Genomic DNA, 17923 nt, shown 5'->3' with positions numbered 1-17923 from the left:
TTTTGGTTCTTCGCTCGAGCGAGGAGTTGCTCGCTCGAGCGAGAGGTAGTGTTTGATTTGGACCTGTAGCTGTGCATTTTTGGCTCGAGCGAGCTTTTCTTCGCTCGAGCGAGTTAGTTCATCCTTCGCTCGAGCTATAGTTCCTTCGCTCGAGCGTGTGTCTGGGTTCAGACCTGAGGGTTTGAGTTCTTCGCTCGACCGAGCTTTCTTTCGCTCAAGCGAGCATTTGAGTTGTTGGCTCGAGCAAGGCTTCCTTGGCTCGAGCGTAGTTTCTCTGTGTCTGGTCGCTCGAGCGACCAAGTCTTCGCTCGAGCGAGCCTGTCCAGTTTATATACACAGCAGCGGGATTTGATCAGTCTTTTTCATTTTCTTTTGATTCCAAACCCTAGGTTCGACTTCTCTCTCTCCCTACTCACCTTCTTTCTCAGATTTGATCCACTTAGGGTGTGTTTCTACCCTAGATCCTTCATTAAAAAGATAGAGTGAGGCGAGGGCTACCATTTAATCTGAGCATTTGGCGATTTGGAGCACTTTGGTATTTGGGCACTCATCTCTTTCTTCACCTTTTGGGTTGTTTTCTTTGAGGTAGGGATTTCCTACTCCATCTTATAGGTTTTGTTCTAAGTTTTGGTAATTTGATATGTTGGGAATACTTGGGTAAATTTTGGGAAAAACCCTAGTTATATTATTGAATTATTTTGTATAAGTAATTCATGGAATTGGGAAAAGAGGGTTAAATTCACGGAATTGGGTAATTGGTATCATTTGTCCATTGAATTGTTGACATGGCTATTTTCAGTTTAGAAATAATTGTTTTGGGCTATCGGTGGAGGATAGTCGTGATTGTTGTAGACAGTGCATGTGAATTAGGAATAACTGAAACTAATCACATTGGTTAAGTCATTAATTTTGACTGTGGCATTGATACAGATAATACGTGTATTGATTGAGCATTGCATTTGCATACATTGTTTGTGTGTGGGAGGAGATAGGGGATGTACTCCACGGTTTAGGGGAAGATAGGGGATGGACCTCTAAACCGGATTTTGTTTGGGAGGAGATAGGGGATGTACTCCACGGTTTAGGGGAAAATAGGGGATGGACCTCTAAATCGGATTTTGTTTGGGAGGAGATAGGGGATGGACTCCATTAGCATCACTTTTATGTGTGCTTATTTATATAGAAGTGTTTTATTGATACAGCACTAAAATGTGTATCAATCTGGAAGTATGAAGTGTTTGATTTGAGCTTGAGTCTCATTTGTTGTTAATATTGGAAGGATGTGAATATGATATATGTGATTTCACTGTTATAAGATTGGCCAGGTTCTGAGCCATGTTGATAAAATTGGAAAGTAAAACGTATCTTTGGCAATAATGTCATGAGTCTGTAAAATGAAGTAATTGATTATTTTGGTTAACCATCTGTTGAATGCTAATGCTTTATTCATTGCTTATATGTGGTTTAGTATATTTCTACTGGGCTGTGGCTCACCCTATATGGGAACATCATTTTCAGGTTCAGGTGATAAACTACCTCCAAGGACTTAGCTTGGGAGGGTTTGGCTTCTGGATTGGAGAAGACTACCTTTAGTTAATTGTCTTTAATTATTATTACATGTAAACATTCAAGCCTAGGGCTTTTCTTGTATTGAGTTAGAACTCATATTTTTGTATCCAAGTGCGGCTTGGAAAGATGTAAGCCTGTAGGGCATTTTATTTGATTATTTAGTAATACTCTGATGAATGAGTTAATAAAATGTCTTCTTTAAATAATGCATGTCAATGATATATAATGGGTTAATTTTGAGGGCGTTACAACTTGGTATCAGAGCGTACCGGGTTTGAATACTTTGGGTACGTGGGAAGTGATTAGTATCACATTGGGTTCGTCTCGTTTGATAGAGACTTAGTGTAATGTTATATGCTTACGTGATAACATGTTTATGTGATTATATGGGTATGGAATGTAGTTTCTAGGATGTTGATTGGACCCTTGAGTTTCTAGTAGTCTTGTTGGAAAGGCACTTGATCACTGCTGCTTCCAACCGGAACTATAGTAACGCATTGGGACTATCATTATCCGGGAATGAAATTCGTAGGTGCTTATGTGATTATGTGCTTACGTGGAATGAATTATTGTTGTCCATTGCATTAGGACGCGAGTGTTTAACTTCGGGACATTTATTAATGTGCTAATGTCTTTGTTTCCTTTATTAGGATGTCAGGACGAGGACGAGGACGCGGTAGGCGTGGTAGGTCGGGTAGGCAGGAGGTGCCTGTGCCAGAGGAGATTCCGGTAGTTCAGGAGGGAATTGGCCAGGCCAATGTGGCCGAGCCAGTAGGCCAGCAGGCTATGGGCGCTCTAGCCCGAGAGATAGCAGGGGCATTCAGGGAGTCAGTAGGCATTCTTAGAGCTGAGAATCAAGCTCAGGCTGGTATTGCGGATGCAGGACCTTCCTTTCTGAAGAGGGAGTTCTTCCGGTCCAATCCGGATGAATTTGTGGGTGATCCTAAAGAGCCACTTGAGGCAGATGAATGGCTCAAGCAGACAACGAAGACGTTTGAGATGCTTGGCATCGAAGACGAGGGGTTGAAAGTGACCTTGGCATCTTTCCAGTTGAAGGGGGATGCAGGTCAGTGGTGGAAGTTTACTAAGGGGCGTATAGGAGGTACATGGGAGGCTTTTGTGAATGCTTTCCAGGAGAAGTTCTTATCTCCAGCAGTCAGGGAGAAGCTGCGAGACCAGTTTTGTCAGCTTAAGCAGGCGAGTTCTTCAGTGGCCGAATTTGAGGCTGCATTTACTAGTTTGTCCAGGTTTGCACCTGAGTTGGTGGCGTCTGAGGAACGCCGTTGTATTGAGTTTGAGAAGAAGTTGAGGCGTGGCCTCAAGCTGAGAGTTGGGGGAACTATGATTCGGGAGTATGGGCGTATGGTTGATGCTGCAGCCCACATGGAAATCATGATGCAGGAGGAGGAGGAAGGGCAGAAGGGCTCCAAGAGGAGTCAGGATGGTCAGAATGATGGTAGGAGACAGAAGGGTTTTAATCCCCAGCAGTCTCAGGGTAGCTTTTCTCGATCGACTTTTCCTGTACCGAGTGTTAGTTCGAGGAAAGGCAGTTAGGGAGACATTACCTGTTTCAAGTGTGGCCAGCTGGGCCACAAGTCTCCAGTTTGTCCTCAGAGGGGAGGAGTTCAGAGAGCAGCATCTTCTTCGGCTCGATCTCAGAGCCAGAGTCAGGGTAGAGGTCAGCCACTCTCGTGTTATCAGTGTGGTCAGCCAGGGCATATGAAGAGGTATTGCCCGCAGTTGGGTGGCACATCTGGTGCATCTGGTTTGAGGCCGGTTCAGGGTCAGCAGCCAGCTCAGTCGGGTCAGGCCTCGAGGGCTAATCAGGGGGCTTCATCGTCCCAGACAGTGCAGCAATCTTATGCTCCTAGGGGTGAGCAGGTTGATCAGAGGTCGTCTGGGCGCGTGTACGCTGTTACCGCGCAGGATCTTGTACCGACTCCATCAGTTGTGAGAGGTACCTTCTTGTTTTGCAACTCGGTTGCTAATGTTTTGATTGATACGGGTGCATCTCATTCCTTTGTGTCTGCTGCATTTGCATCTGTTTTGGAGTTGGAGTTAGCACAACTAGCATCTCCTATTTGTGTAGTGTCACCTCTTGGGGGTGAATTGATTTTGAAACAAGGCGTTAGGGGTTGTGATATAGAGGTTGATTATCATAGAATCCCATTTTCCTTTGTAGTTATGCCGATGTGGGGTTTCGATGTTATTTTGGGTATGGACTGGTTATCGTCATACCGGGCAGTTATTGATTGCTACCGCCAGAGGGTCACTTGTTGTACCGTGAGCAGAGAGTATTTTCATTTTCTGGGGGACCGGGTTGGTGATGTGTTGCCACCGGGGTATGTTCCACGAGGACGGAGTGAGCTTAGTGGTCTACTTGCTAACCTGTCGATTAGTGAGGATGTTGAGACTCAGATTGTGTTGCCAAGGGTGGTTTGTGAGTACTCGGACGTTTTTCCCGAGGATCTTGTTGGTTTGCCACCGCATCGAGAGATTGAGTTCTCTATTGACCTGGTGCCCGGCACGGCGCCGATTTCTATGGCACCTTACCGTTTTGCCCCAGCTGAGTTAGTTGAGTTGAAGATCCAACTCCAGGAGTTACTAGACAAGGGTTTTATACGCCCTAGTGTTTCACCGTGGGGAGCACCGGCCCTCTTTGTTAAAAAGAAAGGTGGTGCTTTGAGACTTTGTATAGATTATCGGAAATTGAATCGGGCTACGGTTAAGAATAAGTACCCTATGCCTCGTATCGATGACCTGTTTGACCAGTTGAAGGGTTCCCGTTGTTTCTCTAAGATAGACTTGAGATCGGGTTACCACCAGTTGAGGGTCAGGGAAGAGGATATTCCGAAGACGGCATTCCGTACGCGGTATGGCCATTATGAGTTTTTGGTGATGCCATTTGGGCTCACCAATGCACCGGCAGTCTTTATGGACTTGATGAACCGGATCTTCCGGGAATTCTTGGATCGGTTTGTAGTCATTTTTGTGGACGACATCCTTATCTATTCGCCTTCTGAGGAGGAGCACGAGGCACACTTGAGGGTGGTGCTTGAGTTACTTAGAGCCCATAGGCTGTATGCCAAGTTTGGGAAGTGTGAGTTCTGGCTGAGAGAAGTCAAATTCTTAGGCCATGTGGTATCCGGTGAAGGAGTGTCTGTTGATACATCCATGGTAGAGGCAGTGCAGGATTGGGCACAGCCTAAGAGTGTATTTGATATCCGCAGTTTTCTGGGATTAGCTGGGTATTACCGTCGGTTTGTGAAAGATTTCTCCAGGTTAGCATCATCGTTGACTAGACTGACTCGGAAGGGAGTCAAATTTGTATGGAGTGAGACTTGTGAAAAGTCGTTTCAGGAGTTGAAAGTTAGACTGACTACCGCTCCAGTATTGATTATTCCAGAGAGAGGGTTGGGTTATGCAGTCTATTGTGACGCCTCACGAGAGGGTCTGGGTTGTGTATTAATGCAAGAAGGGAAAGTAGTTGCCTATGGCTCACGTCAGTTGAAAATTCACGAGCAGAGTTACCCTACGCATGATCTAGAGTTAGCAGCTGTGATATTTACCTTGAAGATTTGGAGGCATTATCTTTATGGTGAGAGGTTCGAGGTGTTCTCGGATCATAAGAGTCTGAAGTATTTGTTTACACAGAAAGACTTGAACTTAAGGCAGAGGAGGTGGATGGAGTTCATAGAGGATTATGACTTTGAGTTGCATTATCATCTGGGAAAGGCCAATGTGGTGGCCGATGCCCTTAGCAGGAAACCTGTTGGTGACATAGCTAGCATAGCCATCCGAGAGTGGGAGATGTTGGGTGCACTTGGGGAGTTTGATTTATTTCTAGGCAAATCCGTTGAGGCTGCGGTCTTGTTTTCTGTTGTTGTTCAGCCTACACTTGTGACTCGAGTGTTAGAGGCTCAGAGAGGTGACTTTGAGGTAGAATCTCTCCGTGAGAAGATTTCCGGTAGGAAGGTTGAGAAGGGTTTGACGGTGTATTCCGACCTGAGTGTGAGATACCGAGACCGTCTGTTTGTGCCGGAGTCTTGCCGAGAGGAGGTACTCCGAGAGTTTCATCATTCACGTCTTGCGGTGCATCCGGGAGGTACTAAGATGTATCGGGATTTGGGTCGCCAGTTTTGGTGGCGGGGTATGAAGAGAGATGTGGCAGCTTTCGTATCTAAGTGCCTTACTTGCCAGCAAGTGAAGGCCGAGCATCAAAGGCCAGCGGGTTTGTTGCAACCCTTGCCTATTGCCGAGTGGAAGTGGGAGCATGTCACTATGGACTTCGTTGTAGGTCTTCCGAGGACTCAGCGGGGTAGTGATGCTATTTGGGTGGTTGTAGACCGGTTGACTAAGTCGGCGCACTTTATTTCTATGCGCGTGAGAGATTCGGTAGATCATCTTGCCGACTTGTATATTCGGGACATAGTGAGATTGCACGGGGTCCCAGTGACGATCGTCTCAGATAGAGATCCTCGTTTTACTGCCAGGTTGTGGCAGAGTTTGCAGAGTGCCTTAGGCACTAAGTTGACCTTTAGCACGGCTTATCATCCTCAGACTGACGGACAGTCCGAGCGTACTATTCAGATACTTGAGGATATGCTTCGGGGTTGTGTTCTAGACTTTAGTGGGTCGTGGGAGAGGCACTTGCCGTTGGTGGAGTTTGCCTACAACAACAGTTTCCAGTCTAGTATCGGTATGGCACCATTTGAGGCCTTGTATGGCCGACCGTGTAGATCTCCTGTGTGTTGGGCCGAGGTGGGTGATGCACCTCTGTTGGGTCCAGAGTTGGTGAGGGAAACTACGGAGAAAGTTGAGCTTATCCGTAAGAGGCTTGTTACAGCACAGAGTCGTCAGAAATCGTATGCCGACCGTAGGAGGAGACCTTTGGTGTTTGAGGAGGGTGATCATGTCTTTCTGAAGATATCACCTAAACGGGGTTTGATGAGGTTTGGGAAGAGTGGGAAGTTGTCCCCTCGATTCATTGGTCCGTTTGAGATCCTTGAGAGGATTGGCGAGGCTGCTTATCGTTTAGCTTTGCCGCCGCAGTTGTCTGGAGTACATGACGTGTTTCATGTGAGTATGCTTCGGAAGTATGAGCCGGATCCATCACAGGTGTTGGATTGGACCGATTTAGTGGTTGATGTGGATGTCTCGTATGAGGAGAGACCGGTTCGGGTATTGGATAGGCGGGATCAAGTTTTGCGAGGCAAGACCATCCCTTTGGTAAAAGTTTTGTGGAAACATCATGGAGTGGAGGAAGCCACTTGGGAGCGTGAATTGGAAGTCCGCGAAAAATACCCGGACATGTTTATTCAGTTATAATCTTATATTTAGATTTTGTAATATTGTTGAACTTAAGAGCTTTACATATGTCTTAGGTTGTAAAATGTTGAGTATGTTTTGGAAAAGGGGTGTATCTTGAAACTTGCTTCATTATAGAAGTTTAGTATAGTATTGCATATGTTGATTACATTGCTTAATGTGTTATGTATATCATGTAATTAAATATGATATGGGATTGTTAGCATTGAAAGGAATAATGCATAATAATGATACAGATTGAAATATATGTTGTGTTATATATTTGATATGAGATGCCTCTTGATAAAGAGATGAAATGACCAGTTTTGGGTCAAGATGTTTACTAATGAATTGTTTTAAAAAAAAAAAAAACTTATGCTTAATTTCGGGGACGAAATTCTTTGAGGGGGGGGAGGTTATAGCGACCCCGGTCTTTTCCCATTTGATTATTGTATCCGGACTTAGGTTCCGTAGATTCTGTCATTGTATAATTGTTGTTGTTGTCCCTTATTTTTCTTCTCATTTGGAATTATAGGATGTGTTGGGCAGGTTTGTTTCAGGTTGGTTGGGTTTAGAAACCAAGAGTTGCTGTCCAGGTTTTTGGTTCTTCGCTCGAGCGAGAGGTAGTGTTTGATTTGGACCTGTAGCTGTGCATTTTTGGCTCGAGCGAGCTTTTCTTCGCTCGAGCGAGTTAGTTCATCCTTCGCTCGAGCTATAGTTCCTTCGCTCGAGCGTGTGTCTGGGTTCAGACCTGAGGGTTTGAGTTCTTCGCTCGACCGAGCTTTCTTTCGCTCGAGCGAGCATTTGAGTTGTTGGCTCGAGCAAGGCTTCCTTGGCTCGAGCGTAGTTTCTCTGTGTCTGGTCGCTCGAGCGACCAAGTCTTCGCTCGAGCGAGCCTGTCCAGTTTATATACACAGCAGCGGGATTTGATCAGTCTTTTTCATTTTCTTTTGATTCCAAACCCTAGGTCCGACTTCTCTCTCTCCCTACTCACCTTCTTTCTTAGATTTGATCTACTTAGGGTGTGTTTCTACCCTAGATCCTTCATTAAAAAGATAGAGTGAGGCAAGGGCTACCATTTAATCTGAGCATTTGGCGATTTGGAGCACTTTGGTATTTGGGCACTCATCTCTTTCTTCACCTTTTGGGTTGTTTTCTTTGAGGTAGGGATTTCCTACTCCATCTTATAGGTTTTGTTCTAAGTTTTGGTAATTTGATATGTTGGGAATACTTGGGTAAATTTTGGGAAAAACCCTAGTTGTATTATCGAATTATTTTGTATAAGTAATTCATGGAATTGGGAAAAGAGGGTTAAATTCACGGAATTGGGTAATTGGTATCATTTGTCCATTGAATTGTTGACATGGTTATTTTCAGTTTAGAAATAATTGTTTTGGGCTATCGGTGGAGGATAGTCGTGATTGTTGTAGACAGTGCATGTGAATTAGGAATAACTGAAACTAATCACATTGGTTAAGTCATTAATTTTGACTGTGGCATTGATACAGATAATACGTGTATTGATTGAGCATTGCATTTGCATACATTGTTTGTGTGTGGGAGGAGATAGGGGATGTACTCCACGGTTTAGGGGAAGATAGGGGATGGACCTCTAAACCGGATTTTGTTTGGGAGGAGATAGGGGATGTACTCCACGGTTTAGGGGAAGATAGGGGATGGACCTCTAAACCGGATTTTGTTTGGGAGGAGATAGGGGATGGACTCCATTAGCATCACTTTTATGTGTGCTTATTTATATAGAAGTGTTTTATTGATACAGCACTAAAATGTGTATCAATCTGGAAGTATGAAGTGTTTGATTTGAGCTTGAGTCTCATTTGTTGTTAATATTGGAAGGATGTGAATATGATATATGTGATTTCACTGTTATAAGATTGGCCAGGTTCTGAGCCATGTTGATAAAACTGGAAAGTAAAACGTATCTTTGGCAATAATGTCATGAGTCTGTAAAATGAAGTAATTGATTATTTTGGTTAACCATCTGTTGAATGCTAATGCTTTATTCATTGCTTATATGTGGTTTAGTATATTTCTACTGGGCTGTGGCTCACCCTATATGGGAACATCATTTTCAGGTTCAGGTGATAAACTACCTCCAAGGACTTAGCTTGGGAGGGTTTGGCTTTTGGATTGGAGAAGACTACCTTTAGTTAATTGTCTTTAATTATTATTACATGTAAACATTCAAGCCTAGGGCTTTTCTTGTATTGAGTTAGAACTCATATTTTTGTATCCAAGTGTGGCTTGGAAAGATGTAAGCCTGTAGGGCATTTTATTTGATTATTCAGTAATACTCTGATGAATGAGTTAATAAAATGTCTTTTTTAAATAATGCATGTCAATGATATATAATGGGTTAATTTTGAGGGCGTTACACGAGAGGTAGGAGATTTTTGTGAACAATTTGCTTATGACCCTCAAATCCAATATCCTTATAAACTTCATAAGCAAAGGAAACATAAGAATCATTCTAAGCCATACAAAAAATCCAGAAAATTTTCAAAATATTCTAAATCTCAACATCAACCTCAGACATTTAAATCCCGACCTAAATCCAACAAAAAATCATTTCCGAAAAATAAATCTAATATTAAATGTTATAAATGCGGACAAATAGGACATTATGCTAACAAATGTAGAGCTAAAGTACAGGCAAAATTGAATGAGTTAGCATTAGATGAAGAAATCCAGCAGAAAATTCTACAATTAATTTCTGACTCTGATTCATATTCAGATGACCCATCTGATAATGAATTAGCTGCAATTTATTCATCCTCTTCTGATACTGAGAGTGAATGTCCAGAAAATGAACTTTGTCCGTGTAAAACTTCTGTTAATCCGGTTTCTCATGAGGCCAATTACTGGAAGTCAATTGTCGAAATGAATGGTCTAAATATTAATAGTCCTAGTATTAATGTTCTGACTGATTCTGAACAAAATCTTTTAACCATTGCTGACAGTATAAAAGATCCAGAAATCAAATTAAAATTTGGGTTACAGCTAGATGCTTTTCCAGAACATATTCGCTTGGCCTTTAATGAATGGCTAGCTGTTTTCAGTATTCTTCCTGCTAATAAAAATATTTCCATATCTAAAAGTATAGTGAACTTTGTCATTCGCTTCAGTATTCCTTGGATATGGAAATGGGATTTCCAGTGCGACTTTCAGAATAAAGTACCCCGTCTCAAGCGAGTCTTCTTTTATAAATGGTGGAAACAGATGGACGATACCAAGAATAAGGAAGACTTGCTCCAGCGAATCAAGGAACATACTCAGGCTTGTCTTGATGCCTGTCCTAAAGCTGCTCCAGTCATTCCTGTAAATCCTTTTATTTAAATCCAGCAAGAGCTTCGACGCACATATCCAGACATAACAGAAGAAGACCTTGTTGCCAAAAGTATGGATTTCATGAAACAACAATTTCTTGAGTCCATGACTCCTCGAGATTCCAGTATGAAGTCAGTTTCTAGTGAAGGCGGAAAAACTCAACCTGACCCGTTTTCAGATGATGACAATACATTCACACCTCTTGCAGGAGAATCGCAAGATCCGAATGAAGACCCATCCGACCCAGATTTCGGAGATATTTGGGATTCAGTCACATAACTAATTACCGACAAACTGGTACGGGCCAAAGGAAAAGGAAAAAGAAATGACAAATAATGCTTCTGGCCCACCAGTCCTCTCCTGTCTACCATCTACTTTCCAGCATCACAAGTGGCCAAACAACTTTCGGTGCATAATGGAGCCACTTTATTTACTTTTCTTAAAGTAGATTCCTTGGCGACATAGCCAAAGATAAGAGGATAAGGATGATCGACTGCAATCCTTTCAGCACACGCCACCTGTCCTTGTTATCTGTTCCGCTTGTATTATAAATTGGTAGCCCTTGGTTTGTAAGAGGCACCACTAAAAAATTTTATTTTCCTCGTTTCAAAACTCTGTACTCTCTCTCTCTCTCTCTTTCTTATTTTCAGTGTGAAGCTTTCGAAGCATAGTAATAATATCTCTGCTGGTTTAAGTAAGTTATTTCTCCATGAATGTCTGTATATGATCTCATCCTTTTGCATGATATTTTAGCACTTCATAACGAACGAAAGAATAATTTTATAAATACATATCTTGCTTTGTGGCCTAATGATCCTTGGGCAAAACAAGAATTATTAGAAATAAACAGATTAATTGCCCTAACTGAAAACCAGATACAGGAAGCCATTATTGCAGCCGCAAGGGCTAATCGCCCTCCTCCTTCAGATTAATTTATTCATGGAGCATATATGATGTAATTAAATTTAAATAATGTAAGATTATTTTTTATATTATTCCTGGATTTGTGCCATGTAAGGGTTAGCATATGTGTTACAGGTTAGTGGGACGTCACTCAAGTCGCGTCGTCTTGATTGTCCTTAATAAGCAGTATGCTGGTTAGGACTAGTTGGCATAAGTCGTTGACAGACGTGCTAATATTTAACCCTGTGTGAAGCACTCTTATTGGTATCAGAGCCAAGTTTAATATAAGTTATAATCCATATTATTTTTATTTAATTAATCATATATGGTCACAAACAAAACAATGAGTAACGAATCTTCTGAAATCAATTCTGCTGTCACAAATATTGGGGCTTCTACATCAGAGGCTCGTGAGTTAGTTGCATACCAAGATGTTAAGGATGCCTTAGATAAGTGGACTATTCCTAAGGTAGATCCAAACACTATTTACAAACACAGAATTAAAACCTTTTTCAGTAAAACTTTAATAAAAACTTTTGAACATGCCGCTCCAGTTGATAATAATGATACACTCATGTATTTATTAAATATCCAGGATTTAATGCCTTTTTTCAAAGATTACAAATATGTTCATATAGGACTTGTCCAGATTGCTTTAAAACCTTTGACACTTCTTGGTCAAAATACCAGCATGCAGTGTACACTTAGAGATGGTCGTTGTCTCAATTGGCGTGCATCTCTTATGGGTGCAATGGAAACAAGTTTGTCCCATGGTCCAGTCTACTTTGATATTTATCCTAATCTGAGTATTGCTCTTTCAGACCAAAATTTATCTAAAGTATTAGAATTCAGAATTCTTACAAATGATTATGAATATATGTCTGGTTCTCCTCCCTTTTCTGTCATATCTAGAATTTATCTTAAAGTTTTAACTACTTTAAATCCATATGTCAGGCGAAAAGGAACTGATGGTGAAACTGTGTTAATTGACACCAATCTTTACAGTAGCCAAGTTGCTGTGCCTAAATTGTTAGAATGGGATAAAATTACTTTTCCTGACCAATGGAAAATTACAAATGCTGTTCCTTCCCGTCCTCTCATAAAACACAATTTAGATGAAATAATTCAAACCCGGCAAGGAGATATATTTCTCCAATTCCAGAAACCACCAGTTAAACTACACCGTAGTATGTCTAGTACTAGTTTTCGAACTGCTCCTAGCCATCAACCTTACAGAGTTGATAGTGGTGCTGATATGAATTGTATACAGGAATCTCATTCTAGGCCTGCTTCGGATGAACCTAATGAACAACCAGATCAAGACCCTATAGTTAGAGGTGTTCAATATTCTGAACAACGGATTCCACATGGGATTTATGAATCACCAATCCCTCCAGTTCGACGTGAGTCCAGAAGAGGATCTTTGAGTCCTACAGCTAGTGATATGGATTTTAGAATTTAATGGATTTTACACCTGGTAGTATAAATCGTAAATTCTTAAATCAAGAATTTTTACAGGAAAACTATTCTGATTTTCGCAAGTGGTATTTTGCAAATCATACTCCAGATCAACTACAAGATTATAAACTACAGTATTATTTATACCTAGAAGAGATTCAGGTTTTATATCCTTTTCCGCTTTGGTACAAAGCGAATATTCAGTCACCTGCAGCTCATATTCAGGTCCTTGAAGAATTCCAGCAAAAATGGGCTACTACTAATGGCCGAACAATATTAGCCATCCATCCTCCAACTCAGCCTTTAGAACTCCAACCTATCAGTTCCCAGACTTCCACATCTAATGGCAAACCAATGGTTATTGCTGCTTTTTCTGATATGCCACATCGTACCCAGCATAAAGATCCTATCTTAATCCAAGATCTTTCAACTCTTTTAAAACAAAATAATTATACCAATTTATTCTGCCAGACCGCTGGAAAGCAGCTCACTCGAATCGAAGAAATGGTATCTCATGTTAAGAAAAGCTGCAAATTAGAACCTAAACCTCCTGTTCTCACAGATCCAGTTTTTATCAAACCATCTCCAGTTTTGCAAAATTTTAATTTAAAACCTAAAGATGATACTGATTTCATGGAAACTATTTTATCACAAATCCGTGATTTAAAAATTTCTGATTCCTCTAAATCTAAAGCCCAAATCCTTATGCTATCCAGTAATCCTCCTCATCATCTTCCTGAAGATCCCTATCAAAACTTGAGTCTCCCTCAAATTCTTCAAATTGAGACTAATTTTACATCTCCTGAACCATCCACTGTTAATCGCGTTTATACGCCCAACATCCAGAAAATAACTAAAACATTAGCATGTGATAAATGTTTAACTCATATAAACCAACATACAACACAATCTAAATCCATGACAAGTATATCCATGATCCTTTCCAATATAAACAATTTAAATGAAATTAAAACTCATAATAAAACACTTTCATACTTCACAATTCACATGAGATAACAACTCATATTAAAACACTTCATACTTCATAAATGATACACAGATTTGATGTATCAATGGAGCCCATCCCCTATCTCCTCCCAAGAAATAAGGGATGAAAGATTTTGCTATGATATTGTTTGCATTTATACTTAATATGGTTTATATAATAAAGTTTTTTGATTTTTTAAATTAAAAAAATAACGTAGCCGCAGTAATTGAACCTCCAAGCATATGCTTCAAGCATACTTTTCTCAAGTTCAAAGTTAACCGTTGGCACGGTTCGAATTATATATTACGAAACCCGGAGATTATATTATATACCTTGTGGTATGATGCATACAATGTTCCTTCGTAATGGTACATACGGTTGCAGCTTCTTATATAACTCGCCCAGATTATTATCATTATTTTCATTATCTTTTAGGATAAATTATATTTTACACTCCTATAGTGACACCAAATCTTATTACACATAGTATTATTTATAATTATCAGTGGGAGTTGTTCTCATGTTGCCTTAAAAGTCAAAAATTGAATGGCTATTGTGGAAGGGTGATTTTCAATAAATTTTTGTGTTACATTAAGTGAGAGATTCCAATTCTAATATATTCTCCACAATAATTCTCGCATCATCATTTAATCTAAGACATCACCTTATCATGCATAAATTTGATTCAATTAATTCATGTGATTTCTCTTTGTACTCCTTATACTCTTTTTTTGCATCAATAAATTATTTTTATTTTTGTCAACCAAAAAGATAATAATAATAATAATAATAATAATAATAATAATAATAATAATAATAATAATACATACATACATACATACATACATACATACATACATACATACATACATACATTTTTTGAGTTATTTACCCAAGTTTATGTTGTACATTATTTTACCCATTTGTGTTTAGACAACGTTTGTGGATAAACTCCGGTGATTTGAAATCTTCCTTTTTAAATCAATTTTTTTTGTCAATAATCTTAAATTAAATTCCTATATTTCTCTTCACTTCCCGTACAAATTTATTCACCGTGTACATATTCACAATATCAATAATCAAGTATCCTATGTAAAATGCATCCACAAAATATTATTCCAAATAAAAATGCATACTCATCCAGAGGATTACAATTATTAATCCAAATACAAATATAACACAAATATCATAATCAAAGTCCAACAATACCCCTACAACCTCAAACCTATAAAATTTTTCATCTTTTTTTATTTATTAGCAAAGTTAAAATTTCATTAAAAACATGAAATTAAAGGTATAGGAAATGAAATGCACTGAGAGAGATTTGGAAAGTACAAACTACCCTATGATTTCTGCTCACATCTACAGAACTAACCCCTAGGGCCTCACGAAGTTTTTTAATTATAAGAAAATAAAACAGAAAAAAAAACACATCAAAAAAAATTAAAATTGAAAAAAAGAAAACGGGTGAGAAAACTGGAGATAAAAGCCTATTGAAGGGTAACATGGCACACATCGCACAGAGAGAACGGCTAGCCGACCCGCCATGGCCATTGGCAGCAGTTGGCCAGCAGTGAGCCTAGGTGGGAGAGTGAAGGTTTGGGACTAGAGATTTACTGTTATGATATATGGTTTGTATAGTTCCCGTAAAATTTCCCTTCTTCCCATCAAATTTACAAACTTGATTTAAATTTTCATTCCTTACCAACATTTTTTTCAAAAAATACACCAATTGAAATCGAGAAACCAAATGTAACTCATTATATTAGTTTTTAAAATGACATTATGCAAATAGTCCAAATTGCTACTTCACTCAAAGTTTTGAGGTTGATTAAAATAATTAAAAGATCAAAAAACAAAATGAGATAAATATAAACTGCAAAAGTGCAAAATGTAATTTAGGTTTTGATTTATGACTTGTTGACGTGTGCTTCTTGTCTTGGATGGCATCTTGAAGCCAAAAATTCTCCCACCACCATGTTGTTTGTCATTTCGCCTATGTTTTTGTCAATTCCTTTGACTTTAAAATAGAAATTGAGTATAGAAGCTTTTAGTAAGTGTTTCTTTTGGGGAAAAAAAAACAAAAAAGTATAGAAGCTTCGATGAGTGTTTCTTTAGGTAATTGCTGATGATATAAAATATTGGAATGACATTATTGAGGCTGTAAGATTGCGTAGATTATAATTTTTTTTTTTTTAATAAAAAATTTGGTGGATTATTTTACAACCTTATATCTATTACATTTATACACAACACAATCGAACATCCACAATCTAATAAAATATTACAGAATCATATTATAAGATGCATCCATAACATATTATTCCAAATAGAAATGTATATATCCATCCAAGGAATAATAACAATTATTCCAATTATTCAATGATAGCTGGTAAATACCTTATTCAAGGCCAAGATTATCTTATGCCTTTAGAGCTGTAACATTTACTTTGTTTTTCTCAAATTTAAAAACCTGAATTAAATTTCCACGACGTAACAATATTTTTTTCAATATACGCACCAGTTCCAGCCGAGAAGCCGATTGTAACCCATTCTGACAAGTAATCCTTTAGATCAACCCTGAAAGAAAGGTCTTGTTTGACTATGGCATTATTGATAGTGCTAGTGACAACAACACTCAATTTTTTCGACTTAGAGCGATAACTAATCACAGCTTGATTTTCTATCCCATGAGCTATGTCATTGTACCATACTTTAGTCACATTAGACTGAATAGAGTTGATATTGATTCCAAGATGAGTAACAGGAGTGATGCTTTGTGGATCCCAAGAATTCTGAAAGGTGTCAAACTCCACAGCAACAAATGGGCTAGTGGCTTCCACTGTCGACGGATCAATTGGAAGCCCAATGGCACCGCCTGTAGTGGTGTCTGCGGTGCTGCTGGAATCGGAAGGTTCAAGGAAGAATGCAAGCCCATCTCCGAAAGTTGAACTTCCATCCGAATCAATCACGAAGGAGAAATAGGTGGTGAAGTCGTTCAACTTGCCGGAATAACTGTCATAGAGGTGAAGCGGTTTGACGTAGGTAGCTTTGCCGGCTTTGTAATTTAAGTTGGTATCGTACTTGTCTGCCGCGAGGTGGACGCCATTGGAGGAGATGTAAGCGTCTCCATTGGTGGTTATGTCGACGTTGAGATTTTTGGGTCCGATTTTGGCCATATTGAAGTTTAGTGCAGTTGCGCAAGGAGTTGCGAGAAGAATGTAAAATGTGATAATTGGGAGACAAGAAAGTAGTATGTGTGATTGGAAAGCCATTGTTGTGATGGGAAAAATTTGTAGGATTGGAAGTTTGTAGATGAGGAAAAGTGTATTCAATTTGGGGTATAAATAGGTACATTATTGTTTGAAAAATTGTGATTTGGTCAAAGTGGGTGCTCCCTGTTTTTGAAAGAGGAAGCCGGTGTGATCATCTAATAATCCAGCACGCATGTCCTATCAACCCCTTGTTTGGTCATACAGGTGTTTGGATAAATTACTCTCTGTACATCTTTCTCAATTTACATATCTAAAAATATAATAAATATTTAATCCATGTTTGGTTTGTATTTGTAAAATAATTTTGAGAAGTAATTTTTTGAAAAAGTTTACAAAATTTGTTTGGTTGTATATTTTGAGATAGTTTTAGGCCACGTTTTGGCGGATTATATTGGATGAAATTGTTAAAAAGATGGTTAATGTGTGAATTATTAGTGAGGGGATTAAGTAAAAATATGTTTATTTTGATGATAATATATAGGAGAGATGGTTAGTAATAAAATTGTTAAATTATTTTTATATAAAATAAATAAAAAAAATTATTTCTATATTAAAAAATCAAAACAAATATTAAAGCAAACAAGTGTACTTGATAAAAAAAATAAAATTAAAAAAATAATTTTTATATAAAATAGACTCAATGCGCTCACTATTTTCTTAATCCCACCAAAAACTCAATCAAGCTAATCTCCCTACTAAGGAAAATTATTAAACCCCTCGGACTATCAATCCTCCTTGCCAAATCATCACCAAACATGTTTTGAGTGGGACCCACAGTCATGGCAATCCAATCACCCCTCCCACGTTGGTAAACAAATATGACCTTAGAGTTTTGAGTTTGGAATAATTTAATTTTTTTTTTTTATAATCGAATAGATGAGTGTGAAAAAAAAAAAGTGGTTGATTGATGTGTACGATGTGGGAGATAGAGAGGGAGGAAGAGAAAAAATGATTGATTGATGGGTAAAGAAAAGTGATTTTGATTTTTTTTATTTTTCAAAATTGTTTAAACAAATAAATTATTGAGATTTTTTTCTCTAAAATTGTATCTCTAGATTCAAACAAAACATGGCCT

The 17923-nt window shown here is 39.0% G+C and overlaps 1 protein-coding gene across 1 annotated transcript; it reads right to left on the bottom strand.

Moving 5' to 3' along the window:
• Positions 1–14581: 14581 nt before the first annotated feature.
• LOC145813469 (lectin 9-like) lies at positions 14582–16752 on the bottom strand. Its single transcript, XM_082908914.1, has 2 exons — positions 16047–16752; positions 14582–14661 (listed from the first exon to the last, which is right to left on the bottom strand). Exons 1-2 carry the CDS (start codon positions 16750–16752, stop codon positions 14582–14584), a joined length of 786 nt encoding a protein of 261 aa, XP_082765040.1.
• Positions 16753–17923: the final 1171 nt, after the last annotated feature.

The sequence above is a fragment of the Camellia sinensis genome, chromosome 2 (genome assembly GCF_055761805.1).
Source record: "Camellia sinensis isolate YWXY chromosome 2, ASM5576180v1, whole genome shotgun sequence".
NCBI classification, from domain to species: Eukaryota; Viridiplantae; Streptophyta; class Magnoliopsida; order Ericales; family Theaceae; genus Camellia; species Camellia sinensis.
This window is presented reverse-complemented; position numbering and strand designations above follow the sequence as displayed.